General features: G+C 39.9%; 1 protein-coding gene across 1 annotated transcript; it reads right to left on the bottom strand.

The window, feature by feature from the left end:
• Positions 1-1,417: 1,417 nt before the first annotated feature.
• On the bottom strand, positions 1,418-6,986 carry LOC104096996 (importin subunit alpha-1b-like). The gene is made up of 12 exons (XM_070196545.1): positions 6,810-6,986; positions 5,803-6,111; positions 5,562-5,729; positions 5,368-5,474; positions 5,147-5,228; positions 4,286-4,582; positions 4,001-4,182; positions 3,822-3,903; positions 3,117-3,248; positions 2,806-2,936; positions 1,901-2,184; positions 1,418-1,753 (listed from the first exon to the last, which is right to left on the bottom strand). The coding sequence occupies exons 1-11, from the start codon at positions 6,984-6,986 to the stop codon at positions 1,923-1,925; spliced, it is 1,929 nt and encodes a 642-aa protein (XP_070052646.1). The 3' UTR covers positions 1,418-1,753; positions 1,901-1,922.
• Between the last annotated feature and the right edge of the window lie 11,937 nt (positions 6,987-18,923).

Raw genomic sequence — 18,923 nt, 5'->3', positions numbered from 1 at the left:
TCATTCATAAAACATAATGATGAATTATACTCTAAATTGGAAAGAATGCAATCTGCATTATCCAAATGCAATAAGAAACGTTAAGGCTTCATCAATAAGCCGGGTGGTGCCTCTTCGGTTCTCAATGAAAACGTTTGGCATTTGTTAGTTAATTAAGGAGTTAAAATATTAAAATAGGAGAAAACTCCAAAAAAGGAGAAAAAAAAGATAATTACAATTCCTAGTTATTGAGAGGTGCCACATCACCTTTTCTGTTCCCTCAATTTTTTTATATATATATATATATATATATATATATATATAGATAAAGATTTATCAAAATATGGCATTTTGTGAAAATTTTAAAATTTTCTCTTTTTCATTTGGGTGGTGGTTTTGCTGCATGCGCTATATACTTTTTCCTTAGATCATGATCACTACGGTTGAGGAAAGAGGAAAATCCTCTTTGTTATTTGTAATATGCAAACTATGCTGATCTTATTCTTATTTTGTTTCGATTTTTTGTATTGAACAGGTACAAAAAAATTAAATTTACCAGTTAAACTTGAAATATTACGCGACAAGCTCTTATCGTATTATGAGAGGGATACTAGCTTGAATTTCTGGCTCTACTTATACTATATAGAAGCTTCATTGTAAATATTCTTTTTTCACATTTACGCTGTTATGTTGAACATCAGAAATATTCATGTTCAAGAGAAAGGCCATGTAAATCTTGTATTCATTGAAATGGTGCCAAGATTCGAAATGCTTGGAGATACTTCGTGTCATTTCATCTGCACTTTCTTTCTATTCTTTTTTTGCTTTAATTTGGAGATTTTTTTCTAGGGGATACACCAAATTAGGCTGCCGTTTTATTAATTCTCCTTTTAACTACCCCTAACTACTTTTTAAACCAGAATTTCTGCATCAATTCAGACTTGATATGGAAAAAAGAGTTTGAATTGTTAGATTCCGGAAAAGAAAAGAAATATTTACTGGGAGTGGGAAATAGACCAGTGTGATGCTGCGGTTTTCATTTCTCAAGAAAAGTCTGTTGTCAAATACTCTCCTAGTCAAGTTCATCTAGGAGCAGCAAAGAGAGTTTAATTTTGAGATACATCTGACATCTGTTGAATTCTGTGTATAGTACTAGGAAATATTGATCAAAACAATCTCTGGCTATTATTTTACATTTGAGTGTGGTGTTTTCTTGTAACTCAAGGAAGCAGGAGGTCATGTACTCGTGTCCCAATCTTTAGCTGAAGCTGAATATATTCCATTACTAACATGACATTTGCCTTAGGAAGCTATTGTCAGACTTGGGTTATCTACTTTGTGAAGCTACTACTGTTTTTATGGAACATAAATCGCCATTGCAATGGCCAAACATGGATGTAGTAGTTAGTAGTCTAGTAAATACATTGGGTATCTGAAGTTGGTATATATGAAAGTTTGGTACATGAATGTTTAAACCAGACTGACAAAAATTATCAAATACCAATACATTTTACTCCTATAATGAACTCAGCAGTTCAAATAACCCAAATTGGAAAGTATATTTGGATTATCAACTGAATTGGATCAGAAATGACCGTCCAATTGAAACAACGAAACTGATAACTTCCACATATAGCAACTAACAGAGAATTCAGTCACTATTTACAATGGAAAATAACAATGAAATGCAACTACAATTAGAACTCGGAGAAATAAGAGAAGCAGGACACCCTCATGATCCAATCGGCTACCATCCACCATTTTACCCATTATCCTGAAATTAGAGAATATGAATGAGGAAGACGATGAGATAAGAGAAGAGGTTGAGTTTAGAACAAAAGAAGAGATAATTCAGAGAAACACAAAAAGAGAGAATGTGTGGGCGTTTGAGAGAGAGTAAGGAAGTAGAGAATGGCATTACCAGATTTTTTCAAAACCAGCAATCAGAGCTCCCCAGGCCAGCACAACCTCAGCATCTTTCTTGCGATTTCTCCAACGTCGGGATCATCCATTTGGCTCTTGATCCTAGCAAGTCCACCACTGTTAGTGACCATCTCTGTGTAAGGATTGACACCATCAACTTTGTCAACCTCTCCCACCCTCAGAATATTTAGGAGCCCCTGGAAACAAGAAGTTCTTCTTGTGTATCCTTCACATAAAAGACCCAAAGAAAGTGCTTCAATGGAACCTTGACCGACTAAGTACCTGATCGATACCAGATAAACATATTTTAAACCTTCCAGTTGAAATCATATCTATATACACAAAATTGTGTTAACAACATTCTGTTCATTTGAGTAGCCACAGTGCATACTATGGCTGATATATCAATGGATGCACAAGATTTCTTTTTGATGAAATTAAAGTTCAGACAGAAAGAAGATGACCCTAGAAAATTAGTACTAGTATTATTTAGTACTAACAGAAAATAAGAATTTCTATCCACGTTCACAATAGGGTCCAATTATGTTGAATCTTAGCCCATGTCAGCACCACTAGCAGAACAAAAATGGGGGTTTCCTAGTTTTGCAACTTAAGGTTATTTTAATGAGGCATATTGAAGCGGAGCAGCTTAATGTTCCAGCATAGGAATACATTCAATCACTCGGATATACCAGCAAGCCAAGTATGGTATGCATATACGTAAATGGCCCAAATAACATGCACACTAATGCAGCTTCACAACGATACAACACACACACAGTACACAAATATTCACATAAGTATATATACACAAAAGCACGTACATTAGACATACATAGACATAAAAGGCAACTACAGCACACTTATCAAGCAACAGAAAGTATTTTAATGAGAAGATTGTACCTAATCTGGTCTTGAGATCCTCTCCTAGCAGCACTTGAGATAGCATATATAGCCTCATATTTGATATCATCAACCTCTTGGTTAATCGCAATTTGAATTATAGGAGGGAAGATAGCTGCATCTACCATCCTCTGTTTCATAGAATAAGGCTCATAAGTTTTTAGTTAATAATATTCAAACACAATGTCTCAAAGAATATTCTACAACAAGTAGAGTTTTACAGAATGCTCAGCCTCAAGTTAGTTTGACTGAACAGACCCTTTCACGGATTGCAGCAAAAAGAATCAAGATTAGGAAGTTCACAACTGAACCTGTATTTGACTGCTCCGGTAGCTCACTATGTTTGCGATGACACGACAAACACTCCTCAAAAGTAAAGGTCGGTTGTCATGATTGTTCAGGATATTTAAAAGGCGTTGAAGAACTTGGTTGCCATGTAGAACCTAGAAAACATAAAAGGGTTAACTTTTATTAAACAGATTTTTCATTCAAAAAATAACAGACCTCATATGCTAATTTTCTCATCCGATTTTCTATAAAAATAAATTGTGCCAGAACTTTATTCTCTATTTAATTAAAATAAAAAGAGAACAACACATATCCAATAAGATGATTTCAAAATTAGAATACGTGCATTCCTAGAAACGTCGGGCTAAATAAATAATTAGGCAGAGATTCATTTAGCTCTTGTGTTTGTATTTTCTTCAGAATCAACCAGCAAAACATAGCAAACCATAAAAGGAGTGCAAAATGTCGTGTTACAGATGTTACAAACAAGCCTTTATTTGTGACAGAAATCTTCACACTGAGGGCTTAAATGGTTTGCTCTCGTACAAACACGATGGCAACAATTTCAGGAACACCAACCATATCAATTCTAAATCAAACAAAAAGAAGTATCTTACAAACATGTCTTCAGATTATGACCCAAACACTAGAGCCTAAGGTATTAGTTAGTAAACTACAAAAGATTGGGGAAGAAGACAAAAAGCAGGTTCATGGTACAGGGAAATTACCTGAATTTGATTATCAGTTCCGCTCCTAAAGAAGTTCTCCACAACCTTCACCACACTTGCAACTACCTCACTATTCATATGTCTGGCATAACCTCAGCTTATTAGATTCTCTATTATCCTAGCTGAACATTTCAAAAGTAATAACACAAAAAATTATAGTCTTAATGAGAACAACTTACGCCAAAAGCATCATCAGCCTTGGGCACATATTTTCCTCAATCAGCGCATTTATAGGATCAAATCCACCGCGTACTAGACACGCAATAATTAAGCAAGCACGCTTGGCAACAGGGAATGCCACTTCTCCATGCACAAGCTCAATATTAATGAGAAACCTGAGGACTCGCAATGATGGCCTCAACTGAAACAATAACAGTGTATCGTGTATGAGCATTAAAGAAATCTGTGGGGTGAGCTTTGATGGATCTCAATAAACAGAAGGCAAACTATCTCCTATACTCCACCTTATCAAATGATGGGGTTGTACTTCCAAAACATAAGTTTCCCAATATCCTGGTTGCTCTAATAGCAGATGACGCGTTATTAGCTCTGGCCTCACGTGATAGTGAAGCTAGAAGTTGAAATAATGGGTTGAGAGCACAAGTGTCAATAACAAGGTCCCTCCACCTTGTTGAACGACGAGCAAAATTACTTAAAGTCTCTGCTGCCTTATATCGTGTACTCAGGATGGAGCGATTGTTCCATTCAGGATTGGCGAGGACACGCATCAGATGATGCAAAATTTGGTTCTCATGGAGATCCTAGAACACATAAAAGGACATAATTTCATTGCCTTAAAAAGAAGGAATCAGAAACATGACATATCAAGAATTGTCATAGTGAATAAAGCTTTTGAGCAACCAAAACTAAATTTAAGAATACCAAATATTTCAAGTGCTATGATTAAGAAACTTATTAGCACGATCTACTAGTTACTTCTAAAATTTTCTTCATGAAAATATGCATTGAACCTAAAAAACAATGAAACGTTTGACAAAAGCTGATTCATATTTTAATCATGAAGCAAAGGAGAAGTTCTAATGGGTCATTAGGACAGCAGTGAGTTGTGATATTAAAAGTGGAGCTTGACCTCACAAGTAGAATTAGAATGATTTGATAAGTTCAACTGTACAACAGCCCTTTCCATATTTACAAATAGTAAAGGGATAGTTACAAGATAAATCCTTGACTACATACACAAGTGGTAAACTGTGATGGAAGGTCCACATAGCACTCCAATTATAACAGAATTACTTAGTAAAAGAGTAAATGATGGAAAAAGACAACAAATGCTTTGAGATATATGGGAGATAGGTAAGGACTACCTGAATTTGATCTTCACTTCCTCTGATAAGAAAGTTGTCCACAATTGTCAACACACAATCAACCATTTGATTTTCAGGATGCCTATCATAACCTCGATCATTTTATTAGATCACATATGCAGAACCTCAAGAAAAGGAAAAATAAAAATAGAGAGAAAGAAGAATAACACTAGGCCACAAGTATGCATAATGATACTTCGATTGAAAGGAGAATAACTAACTCGAAAAACAACATGAGCCTTCCACACAGATCTTGATCAACAAATGCTGTAGCGAGATCACCTCCGACATCTAATTTAGTTGACAACAAAGCCAAACTCTTCAAGACCTAAAAAGAAAATCAAAATATGAGACATAAAAGTCCAGATTATTGCTCAAATATACAAATATTCAGAAAAATTAATTGTCGATTGACCTGATTAATTAATTCATCATCCCACAAGTCCTCAGAAAAATACTCCATATGCTCCTCGTCATTAAGCAATTGGACAAAAACAGGAACAACATCTCGGTTAACCATTTCCTGTAGTTGTTCTTGTGTTCCATGAAAAATGAATTGATGTAAAGTCATTGCAGCTTCTCTCTAAAAAAATAAGAGGAAAATCAGAAAAACAATAATGATTGTTATGGATTAAATAATCTGAAATTCTACTCACGCGAAGACCGCGTCGGGATCTATTTCGACAACATTCAACAAGATGATCTACTATCCCACTATCGATAAGTTTATCGATAGGGGGATTGTCGTTACAGCCTGCATAATATTCCAAATCCCTTGAAAATGTCACATCGACTCTGATACATACTTCTATATAAATGGATATTCTAAGCCAGTAAGAGTTATCACCTCTAACCAATAAAAGTCTGATCCTATAAGCAGCTGACGATAACAAAGAAGGTCCATGAAATGTATCGGTAGCAAAGCCAACAACAAAATCTCTCTCTACCTGAGGGAGTTGCTGCAACTGTCAAAAGAAGAAAAATTTGTGAGATCAGATAATTATAACAGAAAGACAAGTAAGAAGCGTAAGGAGAAACGGCAACAATTTGTTTTTTTTAAATGTTTGACTCGCATAATTTCTTCCTTTATTTTCTTTTCACCCTCTTTAGTTTTCATCCTTAGAGAGCCTATCATCTCTGAATCAAGTTGATATTCTTCATTCTCGGCACTGAAATACACGTTTCTCCATAAGAAGATTGGCAATAATCATTACAGAACCTTTTTCTCTATGCATAATTAATTCTCACCCGAAACTAAACAGCGGGTCATATTGATTCAAAACTAATGCAAAAATTTGTGGGCTATGTTAGATTCCCGTATAAGCTCTATATACTCGTAAAATGATGCAAATCTTTCTTACAAGAACAAAAAAAAAGAAGAAGTAACATTGAAAATCTTACTCTAGAAAAATTTCATACATGAACAAATAGCAAGTAGCAATACTAGGAGTATCAAACAAGTAGCATGCAACTTCAAAAGATGCAGAAAATAAAGGAAACAATAGTAATATTTTTTAAAACAAAAAAGAACAACAGATCATGATTCTTCAGAGAATAAAGCTAGCATTTCGTAGTTTAGTGAAGGAGAAATGATTTTATTACTTTCCTAAGAAATTGGTCACTTCGGCATAAGTAAAGTAGTACACCAGAATCAACTAATTACCAATATCTGTTCTCCATGGATCTGGATAACTTTTTCCTCATACCCAACATTGTCTAACCGCTGAGCAATTCTCTTCATAAACAATGCCTTGTAGCGGCTGCGTCTTTGGTGCTTTTCCAAACTTTTTCTATTCTTCTCGATGTCGGGAGGAATATTTAGACGTTTGTATTTGTTCATAGTTAAAGACAGTGCTATGAAAATGGCTGAAATCTGTACTAGTGCAGGGAGCTCCTTTATCTTTTTTTGGGGTGGGGGGGGGGGGGGGGGGGCGCTCTGTGTCTGTAGTGGAGAGTGGGGGGAAAGGATCGGCGTCAGGTCGAGACAGCTACTATAACTGAAGCGCAGTACAGCAGGTACTATTTTCATGCGTTGCATGTCTGAAGTAATCACTACGCGCAAAACCGTTCGGGGCTTTCCAACCGAAGTCGGCCGGATTTGAAACACTACTTTATCTGACACACTTGAAAAATCCGACCGATATCAGTCGGAAACTAGCCATGGCCACGAAAAAAAGTTTAATTAAAAAAAGTTGCTCATTATGACCATATCGGTCGGAATTCTTAATTTTGTTTTTTCTCGCCCAGTGTCAGTTGTTTTTTTTTTCCATAACAAATATCACTTTTAAAAAAAATGATGAAATTACCGACCGGTATCGGTTGGTATTCGTTGTCCAACATGGTCAATCATTTATAGATTATTATTATTTACAATCTACACATATTTAACATCCTAAATTGTAATATTTTATATATATATATATATATATATATATATATATATATATATATATATATATATATATATATATATAGTGTGTGTGTGTGTGTTTTTCCCAATCTTGAGATATTCCCCAATCTTGAGATTTGACCGAATATATGTTGTTGTTGCTATAACTTATAATTTAATATAGCACTATACATTTTGTTTTCAAATGTGTTCAAGCGTGTTGGATGCCGATACTTAGACTCGATCGTTCACACATTAAAACTCTATATTTAATTTACTAAGACCGTCAGTATGCCCGAGCATCTTGCCAGTTAAAATCAAGAATGATGCATGTCCTATGTTAAATAAAGTGATAAAAAATATATATTGGGGATTAATTAATAGAATATAATTAATTTTTCAATTGATCCACTAATCAAGTATTCGAGCAAAATACTGATCATATGAGAATAATGCATCCAAGCACATCATACATAAATATAATTTGTCATAAGTGAAACAAAATTTGGCTGCATTTTATAATTTATTTTTAAATGGATTTTATGATCTAGGATACATGCACTAATACGGAGTCTTAGTCGATTGTACACATTTTGGAGCATCTAGTCAATCATTATACCGAAGCATCTAGTCACTTAAACTTAAGATTAATTATGCATGTACATGATAAATAAAATATTTAAAATGTTCACTTATACTTCAAGATTTATTTTCTTATTTATTCACCGACCAAGTATTCGAGCGAAGTAATGAACAATTGAGAATAAAGCATCAACGCTTGTCATATATATGTAACTTTAAATCCTCATAAATGAAATAAAATCATACACTCTATTGTAATCTATTTATAAATGTGATTCAGCATGTTGGATACGTATGCGGAATATGAAGACTCGATCGATTGCATATTTGACCTCAAGATTTACCAAGCACTCAGTATATATTCCAGAGCATTTAACTACTTAATTCAATTCAAGAATCCTAGGTTAAATAAAGTGATAAAAAATATATCATATGTTAAAGGAATATAATCAATTTTTCAATTGATCTAGTGATCCACTGATCAAGTATTCAAGCGAAATATTGATCAGGTGAGAATAAAACATCCACGCACGTCATATGTAAGTGTAAATTATCATAAGTGAAACGAAATGATAAACTTTTTATATATAATTAATCGAGTGTAATTGATATAGTCGTTGTATGCAATATGCTATGATACACTTAATTAGTGTCTTAGTAAATAGATTATAAAGTGTATCCAACATGTTATGGTAAAACTTAAGATATAGTGCTATATATAATTCTAATTATATATTAGTTTTTTATAATGTTCAAACACATAACCGTCCGATATCGGGTGTAAATAATTTAAAAAAATTTGATTAAGGTACAAATCAAGAAAAAAAGAATATATTAAGTGTGCAAAATGCAAAGAATTCAAAATTTTGTATGCCATAAGTTTTTTAGATGTTGATTAATTTTATTAATAAAAATTCATTATTAAAATTTTAAAAAATTAAATTCCGACCGAATTCGGTCGGTATTTATGAGGTCAAACGGTCAAAGTTTTTTTAATTTTACCGATTGACGTCGGTCGAAAATATATTTATTAGACAAATACATACGAGTTTCCTTCCCATTTTTCTCTTTTTCCTCTCGGTTCCATCTCTCTTCCATCTCTCCTCCTCATTGATTTTCGTCCAAATCCCATCCAAAATCAAGTTATCCCCCCCTCCCCCCCTAAAATTAAAGCCCCTCCTCTTCTTTGTCACGTCTGTGCCCCCCATCCACCATTCCGCCGTCCGTCGTCCACCGCCCGCCGTCGTCCACCATTGTTGCGCCACCACCATGTCACGACCCAAAAATCTCGCCTGTCGTGATGGCGCCTATCTCAATACTAGGCAAGTCGATAATCCCAATGAAATACAATATCTTTTAAGTTTAAAAATATAATATTTAAATTCAATACAAAATCTCATTAATACCGACATAAAATACTCCCAAAACCTGGTGTCACTGAGTACATGCGCATCTAAATGAATACAAAGTCTGACTGATAAAAACACTGTCCAATATATAGAACATTACAATAACTGAAAGAAAGGGAGTCAAGGTCAGCGGACGCCAGGCAGCTACCTTGATAGTCGTCGATTGATAGCACTCTAAAATCTAATAGTCGCCGTATCCGAAAGTACTTGGATCTGCACACGAGGTGCAGAGTGTAGTATGAGTACAACCAACTCAATAAGTAACAAGACTAACCTCTGGACTGAAAGTAGTGACGAGGTCCGCAGGTACAGTCCAGTATAGAAATATCAGTACAGAAATGTAGGCATGCTTTCAAGTTCAACAGTTAAGCTCAGTACAAGTAAGATAGATCATTACTGCATGATATGAGGAATATAACTGTCACGACCCAAAAATCAACCGTCGTGATGACGCCTATGGTGGTACTAGACAAGCCACTACTCAACTATCTTAATACAGTAAAAGCTTTAACAATTTTAGATGGAAGCAATTAATATTTAAGAAAACCTTTCAGGAACAGAAATAAACCCGCTACACAATATAATCTATCCTAAAACCGGGGAGTCATCGAGTACATAAGAATCTATAGCAGGAACAGTCTAATACAATGTCTAAGGAATAAGAACTGAAATGTGATAAAGATAAAGAAGGAGAGCCAAGGCCTGCGAACGCCATGCAGCTACCTCGATAGTCTCCGGGATCACCTACTCAAATATCAACACCCGCTATGACCGGGAACACTTGGATCTGCACACGAAGTGCAGGGTGTAGCGTGAGTACAACCAACTCAGAAAGTAACAATAATAAATAAGAAACTGAAAGATAGTGACGAGCTATGCAGTTATAGTTCATTATCAGTAATCTCAACAAGAAAGTAGACCTGCTTTCAAATTCGGTAGTTTAAGTCAAATCAATTTATAAATGCCAAGTTCGGGAAAAATCCTGATACAATATCCCTCAGAAGTTTCAAAATAATGACATATAACAACTTTGTGCAACAACAATGGAAGCAAATACCGTCTCTCAGGGCAACAGTCACTCAATCTTTCTCAATAGCTCATCACTAGGCTCTCAGCCCTCAACACTCCCACTCAATAGGTACATGCGCTCACTAGGGGTGTACAGACTCTGGAGGAGCTCCTTCAGACCAAGAGCTATATCGCTGTAGCGTGCAGCCCGATCCCATATAAACAGCCATAAGGCTCGTTGCGGCGTACAACCCGATCCATATATATATATACAACCCTGAGGCTCGTTGCGGCGTGCAACCTAATCCATATATACAGCCCTAAGGCTCGTTGCGGCTTGCAACCCGATCCATATATACAACCCTAAGGCTCGTTGCGGCATGTAACCCGATCCATATACCTACATATAGCTTACAACTCGTCACTCATGCCCTAACTCAGTCACCAACCTCTCTAGTCTCTCGGGCTCTTAGAAATCATAAAAATCAGCCAAAACAAAGATAATATAATGTGTAAGTAAGAAACAAGAAGAGACTGAGATATGATACATAAGTAAACTGTGACTGAGTACAAAACAACAATTAGCAATTAATTCAACGAGTACACGACCTCTGCGGGTCCTAACAGTGTAGTCACATAGCCTAAGCATGACTCCTAACATGATCTGCAGTCAAATTTCTATAACACAGGGAGAGCATATAGCTAACAACAAGTTATTCAACTTTACAGTTTCACGGAATGGACCAAATCATAATTTTTACTATGCACGCCCACACGGCCGTCACCCAGCTTGTGCGTCACCACCAAACAATCATATAACAACAAAATCTGAGGTTTTATACTCTCAGGACAATATTTAAAACTGTTACTTACCTCAATCCGAGCCAAAACTCTACTCCAAAATGCCCTTGCCTTGCAAATAAGCCTCCAAACGTCCCGAATCTAGCCACAAGCAATACAATACAATCAATACGGACAAAGGAATTAATTTCATAAGAAAAATACAAATTATAAGCCAAAATCCGAAATTGGTCCAAACCCGGCCCCCGGGCCCACTTCTCAAAATCTGACAAAAGTCACAAAATCCGAAAGCCCATTCACTCACGTGTCTAACCATACCAAATTCATCAAAATCCGACACCAATTGGTCATTCAAATCCTCAAAACCAACTCTCAAAATTCCTAGCCTCAAACCCCCAATTTACACCCCCAAAACACGCCATCTAGGTGGGAAATCAGTGGGGAAACATAATTATTGATGAAAAATGAACACAAGGAACTTACCTCAAGAATCCCCTTGAAAATCCTTTTAAAACCTCCAAAATCCGAGCTTAAAATGTTAGAAATGGTGAAAAATCTCGAAGTCTCACATTTAAAGCCTCTGCCTAGGCCTTCCGCACCTGCGACAACTTGGCCGCTTCTGCGGTCTCACAGACAAGGTCTTCTTCTGCGCCAAACTCCGCACCTATGCCCCATTTTTCCACACCAGCGCACTCGCTTCTGCGGAGTCAAGCTTCAAGGCCAAATCCGCTTCTGCGGCCCTTCTGCCGCATCTGCGGTCGCGCAGATGTGGGAACACCATCACACTTGCGACCTTCTGCTGCTTCAATCCCTTGGCTGCTTCTGCATCTTACCTTCTGCTTCTGCTGGCATGCACCTGCGATGAGACTTCTGCAGGTGTGATTACACCAGCTGAGTCCAAACTTCAACAGCCTTACAACTTCAAATCTTGACCCGTTAATCACCCGAAATCGACCCAATGCCCCCCGAGACCTCAACCAAACATATCAACAAGTCTTATATCCCAATATGAACTTAGTCGAATCCTCAAACCACTTCAAACAACATAAAAAACAAGAATTACAAACAGATTCAAGCCTAATGAACTTCGAAATTTCCAAATTCTACAAATGACGCCGAAACCTATCAAATCACATTCGATTGACCTCAAATTTTGCACACAAGTCATAAATGACACTACAAACCTACACCAACTTCCAGAAATCCAATCCGACCCAGATATCAAAAAGTCCACTCCCGGTCAATCTTTCCAAAATTTCAACTTTCGCCATTTCAAGCCTAATTCTACTCCCGACCTCCAAATCACAATCCGGACATGCTCCTAAGTCCAGAATCACCCAACGGAGCTAACAGAACTATCAAAATTCAAATCCGAGGTCGTTAACTTAATCTTTCAATTAAGAAACTAGGTATCTCAATTCACTCTGAATTCTCTTCGGACCCGAACCAACTAACCCAATAAGTCATAAAGCAACGGTGAAGTACAAAAATAAGCAGAAAAAGGGGAACAGGGCTACAACTCTCAAAACGACTAGTCGGGTCGTTACATCCTCCCCCTCTTAAACAAACGTTCATCCTCAAAAGGGTCTAGAAATATACCTGGAGTCTCAAATAGGTGTGGATATCTGCTCCGCATCTCCCGCTCGGTATCCCAAGTAGCCTCCTCAATGGGCCGACCTCTCCACTGCACCTTCACTGAAGCTATATTCTTTGACTTCAACTTTCGAACCTGTCGACCCAGAATAGCCACCGACTCCACATCATAAGTCAAATCACCATCCAACTGAACCGTGCTGAAATCTAATACATGATACGGGATGTCAACATACTTCCGAAGCATAGAAACATGAAATACTAGATGCACACTCGACAAGCTAGGTGGCAAGGCAAGCTTGTAAGCTACCTCCCCAATCCTCTGAAGTACATCAAACGGCCCAATGAACCAAGGGCTCAACTTGCCCTTCTTCACGAACCGCATAACACCCTTCATGGGTGAAACCGTTAGTAGAACCTTCTCCCCAACCATGTAAGACACATCACGGACCTTCCTGTCGGCATAGCTCTTCTGCTAGACTGCGTCGTGTGAAGCCGTTCCTGTATCAATTTAACCTTGTCCAATGCATCCTGAACTAAGTTTGTACCCAAAAGCCTAGCCTCACCGGGCTCAAACCAACCCACCAGAGATCTACACCGCCTCCCATACAAAGCCTCATACGGGGCCATCTGGATGCTCGACTGATAACTGTTGTTGTAAGCAAACTCCGCCAGTGGCAGAAACTGATCCCAAGAACCCCCAAAATTAATGACACAAGCGCGTAGCATGTCCTCCAATATCTGAATAGTGCGCTCGAACTGTCCGTCCATCTGAGGGTGAAATGTTGTGCTCAACTCAACCTGGGTGCCCAACTCTCGCTGCACAATTCTCCAAAACTGCAATGTAAATTGTGTGCCTCTATCTGAAATGATGGAAACCGGTACACCGTGAAGGCGAACAATATCTCGGATGTAAATCTCAGCCAACCACTCCGAAGATTAGGTAGTACCAACTAGAATGAAGTGTGCGGACTTGGTCAGCCGATCCACAATCACCCAAATAGCATCAAACTTCCTCAAAGTCCGTGGGAGTCTAACTACAAAATCCATGGTGATCTGCTCCCACTTACACTCTGGAATCTCTATCCTCTGAAGCAAGCCATCCGGTCTTTGATGCTCATATTTTACCTGCTAACAATTAAGGCATCGAGCTAAAAACCCCACTATGTCCTTCTTCATCCTCCTCCACCAATAGTGTTGCCTCAAGTCCTGATACATTTTTGTGGCACCCGGATGAATGGAATACTATGAACTGTGGGCCTCCTCAAGAATCAATTCACGTAGCCCATCCACATTGGGCACACAAATCTGACCTTGCATCCTCAATACCCCATCATCCCTAATATTCACATCCCTGGAATCACCGTGTTGAACCCTGTCCTTGAGGACAAACAAATGAGGATCATCATACTGGTGCTCTCTGATACGATCATATAAGGAAAACCGAGAAACCACACAAGCTAGAACCCGATTGGGCTCTGAAATCTCCAATCTCACGAACCGGTTGGCCAAAGCCTGAACATCAACTGCAAGAGGTCTCTACCTAACGGGAATGAATGCAAGACTACCCAGACTCACCACCTTTCTACTCAAGGCATCGGCCACCACATTGGCCTTCCCGGGATGATATAGAATGGTGATATCGTAGTCTTTTAGCAGCTCCAACCATCTCCGTTGCCTCAAATTTAGATCCTTTTGTTTGAATTAGTGTTGAAGACTCCGATGATCCGTAAACACCTCACAAGACACACCGTAGAGATAATGCCTCCAAATCTTTAATGCATGAACGATGGCAGCTAATTCCAAATCATGAACATGGTAGTTCTTCTCATGAGGCTTCAACTGGCGCGAAGCATAAGCAATCACTCTACCCTCCTACATCAACACATACCCAATGCCGATCCGAGAAGCATCACAATACACTATATAAGAGCCCGAAACTGACGGCAAAACTAGAACTGGACTATGGTCAAGGCAGTCTTGAGCTTCTGAAAGCTCTCCTCACACTCATCCGACCATAGGAAAGGAGCACTCTTTTGGGTCAATTTGGTCAAGGGCGATGCAATAGACGAGAAACCCTCCACAAAGTGACGATAATAACTGGCCAAGCCAAGAAAGTTCCGAATATTCGTAGCTGAGGACGGTCTGGGCCAACACTAAACTGCCTCTATCTTTTTCGAATCCACCTGAATACCCTCACTGAACACCACGTGCCCCAAGAATGCCAATGAGCTGAGCAAAAACGCACACTTGGAGAACTTGGCATAAAGCTTCTCCTACCTCAACCGCTGCAACACAACCCTCAAATGCTGGGCGTGCTCCTCCTGACTATGATAGTACACCAGGATGTCGTCAATGAACACAATAACAAACGAATCAAGATAAGGCTGAAATACACTGTTCATCAGATGCATGAACGTTGTTGGGGCGTTGGTCAGCCCAAAGGACATCACAAGGAACTCATAATGACCATAACGTGTCCTGAAGGCTGTCTTTAGAATATTCGAGTCCCAAGTCTTCAACTGGTGATACCCAGACCTCAAATCAATCTTGGAGAACACCCTCGCTCCCTGAAGCTAGTCAAATAGGTCATCAATGTGCAGCAAAGGATACTTGTTCTTGATTGTAACATTTTTCAACTGCCTATAATCAATGCACATTCTTATAGTTCCATCCTTTTTCTTCACAAACAACACCGGTGCATCCCAAGGTGACACACTAGGCCTAATAAACCCCTTATCAAGGAGTTCCAGAAGATGCTCCTTCAGCTACTTCAACTCAGGTGGCATACCCGAAAGGTCTGCAGGAAACACATCCGGGAAATCTCGCACCACTGGAACAGAATCAATAGTAGGGGTTTTTGCACTAACATCCCTCACAAAGGCCAAATAAGATAGACAACCCTTCTCAACCATTCGCTGAGCCTTCAAGTATGAAATCACTCTACTGGGAACATAGTCTAGAGAACCTCGCCACTCAATCCGTGGCAACCCCAGCATTGCCAATGTCACGGTCTTAGTGTGGCAATCCAGAATAGCATGACATGGGGACAACCAGTCCATACCCAAGATCACATCGAAATCAACCATACTAAGTAACAAGAGGTCAACTCTAGTCTCCAATCCCCCAATAGTCACTATACACGACTGGTATACCCAGTCCACAACAACAGTATCTACTACCGGCGTAGATACATAAACAGATGAAACTAAAGACCTATGGGGCATATCCAGATAATGGGTAAAATACGATGACACATATGAATAAGTGGAACTAGGGTCAAATAATACAGAGGCATCCCTGTGGCAGACTGAGACAATACCTGTGATCACTGCATCGGAAGCAATGGCATCTGGTATGGCGGGAAGAGCATAGAATCGGGCCTGACTGCCACCTAATCGGCCTCCCCCTCTAGGGCGACCTCTAGCTGACTGGGCCCCACACCGAGCTGGCTGAGCGGGTGGTGAAGTAATTGGTGCTGAAGCCATAGTCTGACTCCTCTGCTGAGCCGGACCTCCCGTAAGGCGGGGACAATATATCCTGATATGGCTAAACTCTCCACACTCATAGCACTCCCCAATGCTGGTGGTGGGGACTGGAGAAAGCCCCGAGCACCGGGATAATTGGTAGAAGGACCTGGAATAGACGAGCCCTAACCTGATGGTGCACGAGACAAACTCTGAGCTGGAAGGGAACTGAGAGATGAGTGACCCTGCTGATAACTGTGTGAACCATGGCTAGATGATGCACCACGGTGAACTGGACGAGCTATCTGAGCATGCCTGTAAGGACGACCCCTACCGTGGAAGAACTAACCCCCAGAAGGAACACTGCTGAATCCACCCTATCCCCCAGGACTCTTGGCCTCCCTCTCAATTCGCTCCTGGCTATGAACCATCTCTATCTGACGAGCAATGTCGACAACCTCATTGAAAGTAGCACCAAACACCCTCTCTCTAGTCATAAGCAACCGCAGCTGAAATGTGAGGCCATCATTGAACCTTATGATCCTCTCCCTATCGGTGGGAACCAACCAGACTGCATGACAGGCCAACTCAGAAAGCCTCATCTCGTACTGCATCATAGACATATCACTCTGATAAAGCTGCTCGAATTGCCTGCGCAGCTCCTCTCTGCGGGACTGAGGCACGAACTTATCCAGGAAGAGGATGGAGAACTCCTGCCATGTAAGGGGTACTGCGCCGACTGACCTATGCCTCTCATAAGCCTCCCACCAATTGAAGGCAGCCCCAAAGAACTGAAAAGTAGTGAACGAGACCCCACTGGTCTCCAGAATACCTGCTGCACGGAGAATCCTCTGAAACTTGTCCAAGAAACCCTAGGCATCCTCCGCCTCTGTACCAATGAACGATAGAGGCTGGAGTCTCCCAAACCTCTCCAATCTCTGCTGCTTATCATCAGACATAACAGGAACTACATGGGCTTGAGCAACTGCAATCGGCGGGGCTGGTAGTGCCCCCGGTATCTGAAGTCCTTGTACTACCTGATCTGGAGTACGGGCAATAAGGGTATGAGTATATCCCCCGCCTGAGAAGTGGCAGGTGCGGTCTGAGCCGAAACCACCTGAGCAGGGCCGGTGCAAACTGTCAGAATCTGAGCTAAGGCCTCCTGAAGGCCTGGAATCACAATGGGCACAGGTAGTGCCTGAGCTGGTCTCACAGGCTCATCCACAACTAGAACCTGCTCCTGAACTGGGGCAAGTGGTGTATCTGCAGGTGCTTCCCTAGCTGCTGTGCGAGCTGCACCTCTGCCCCTACCGCAGCCTCTACCGCAACCTCGGCCTCTCGCGGCCTCGACTGGTGGTACTGGTGGCTGTCCACCCTGCACAGTAGTACGTGTCCTCACCATCTATGAGAGAATAAAACAACATAAGTTTAATTACTAGAATCAACAGATTAGCATGACAAGTATTCAAGAATGTGAAGTTTCCTAATGGTTCAGCAACCTCTCGAAGGTAAGTACAGACGTCTCCGTACCGATCCGTAAGACCCTACTAAACCTGCTCATGACTCGTGATACCTATAAACCCGTTACACAATACATCTATCCCAAAACCGGGGAGTCATAGTGTACATGAGCATATATACTAGGAACAGTCTATTACAATATCTAAGGAATAAGAACTGAAATGCGATAAAGATAATGAAGGAGAGCCAAGGCCTGCGAATACCATGCAGCTACCTCGATAGTCTCCGGGATCAGTTGCTCAAATATCAACACCCGCTATGACTGGGAACACTTGGATCTGCACACGAAGTGCAGGGTGTAGAGTGAGAACAACCAACTCAGAAAGTAACAATAATAAATAAGGAACTGAAAGATAGTGACGAGCTATGCAGTTATAGTTTATTATTAGAAATCTCAACAAGAAAGTAGACATGCTTTCAAATTCGGCAGTTTAAGTCAAATCAATTTATAAATGCCAAGTTCGGGAAAACTCCTGATACAATATCCCTCAGAAGTTTCAAAACAATGACATATAACAACTATGTGCAACAACAATGGAAGCAAATACCGCCTCTCAGGGCAACAATCACTCAATCTTTCTCAATATCTCATCATTCGGATCTCAGCCCTCAATACTACCACTCAATAGGTACTTGCGCTCACTGGGGGTGTACAAACTCCGAAGGGGCTCCTTCAGCCCAAGCGCTCTATCGCTGCGGCGTGTAGCCCGATCCCATATAAATAGCCATAAGCCTCGTTGCGGCGTGCAACCCGATCCATATATATATATATATATATATATATATATATATATATATATATATATATATATATATATACAGCCCTGAGGCTCATTGTGGCATGCAACCCGATCTATATATACAACCCTAAGGCTCGTTGCGGTGTGCAACTCGATCCATATATATAACCCTAACACTTGTTGCGGCGTGCAACCCGATCCATATACCTACATATAGCTTACAGCTCGGCACTCAAGCCCAAACTCAGTCACCAACCTCTCTAGTGT

Source organism: Nicotiana tomentosiformis, chromosome 2 (genome assembly GCF_000390325.3).
Source record: "Nicotiana tomentosiformis chromosome 2, ASM39032v3, whole genome shotgun sequence".
NCBI classification, from domain to species: domain Eukaryota; kingdom Viridiplantae; phylum Streptophyta; class Magnoliopsida; order Solanales; family Solanaceae; genus Nicotiana; species Nicotiana tomentosiformis.
This window is presented reverse-complemented; position numbering and strand designations above follow the sequence as displayed.

Coding starts and splice junctions, on each gene's coding strand:
- LOC104096996 (XM_070196545.1), bottom strand. CDS start 6,986: ATGAACAAATACAAACGTCTAAATATTCCTCCCGACATCGAGAAGAAT. Junction 3,249..3,821: donor GAACTGATAATCAAATTCAG/GTAATTTCCCTG, acceptor TATGTTTTCTAG/GTTCTACATGGCAACCAAGT. Junction 2,937..3,116: donor ACCGGAGCAGTCAAATACAG/GTTCAGTTGTGA, acceptor TCTATGAAACAG/AGGATGGTAGATGCAGCTAT.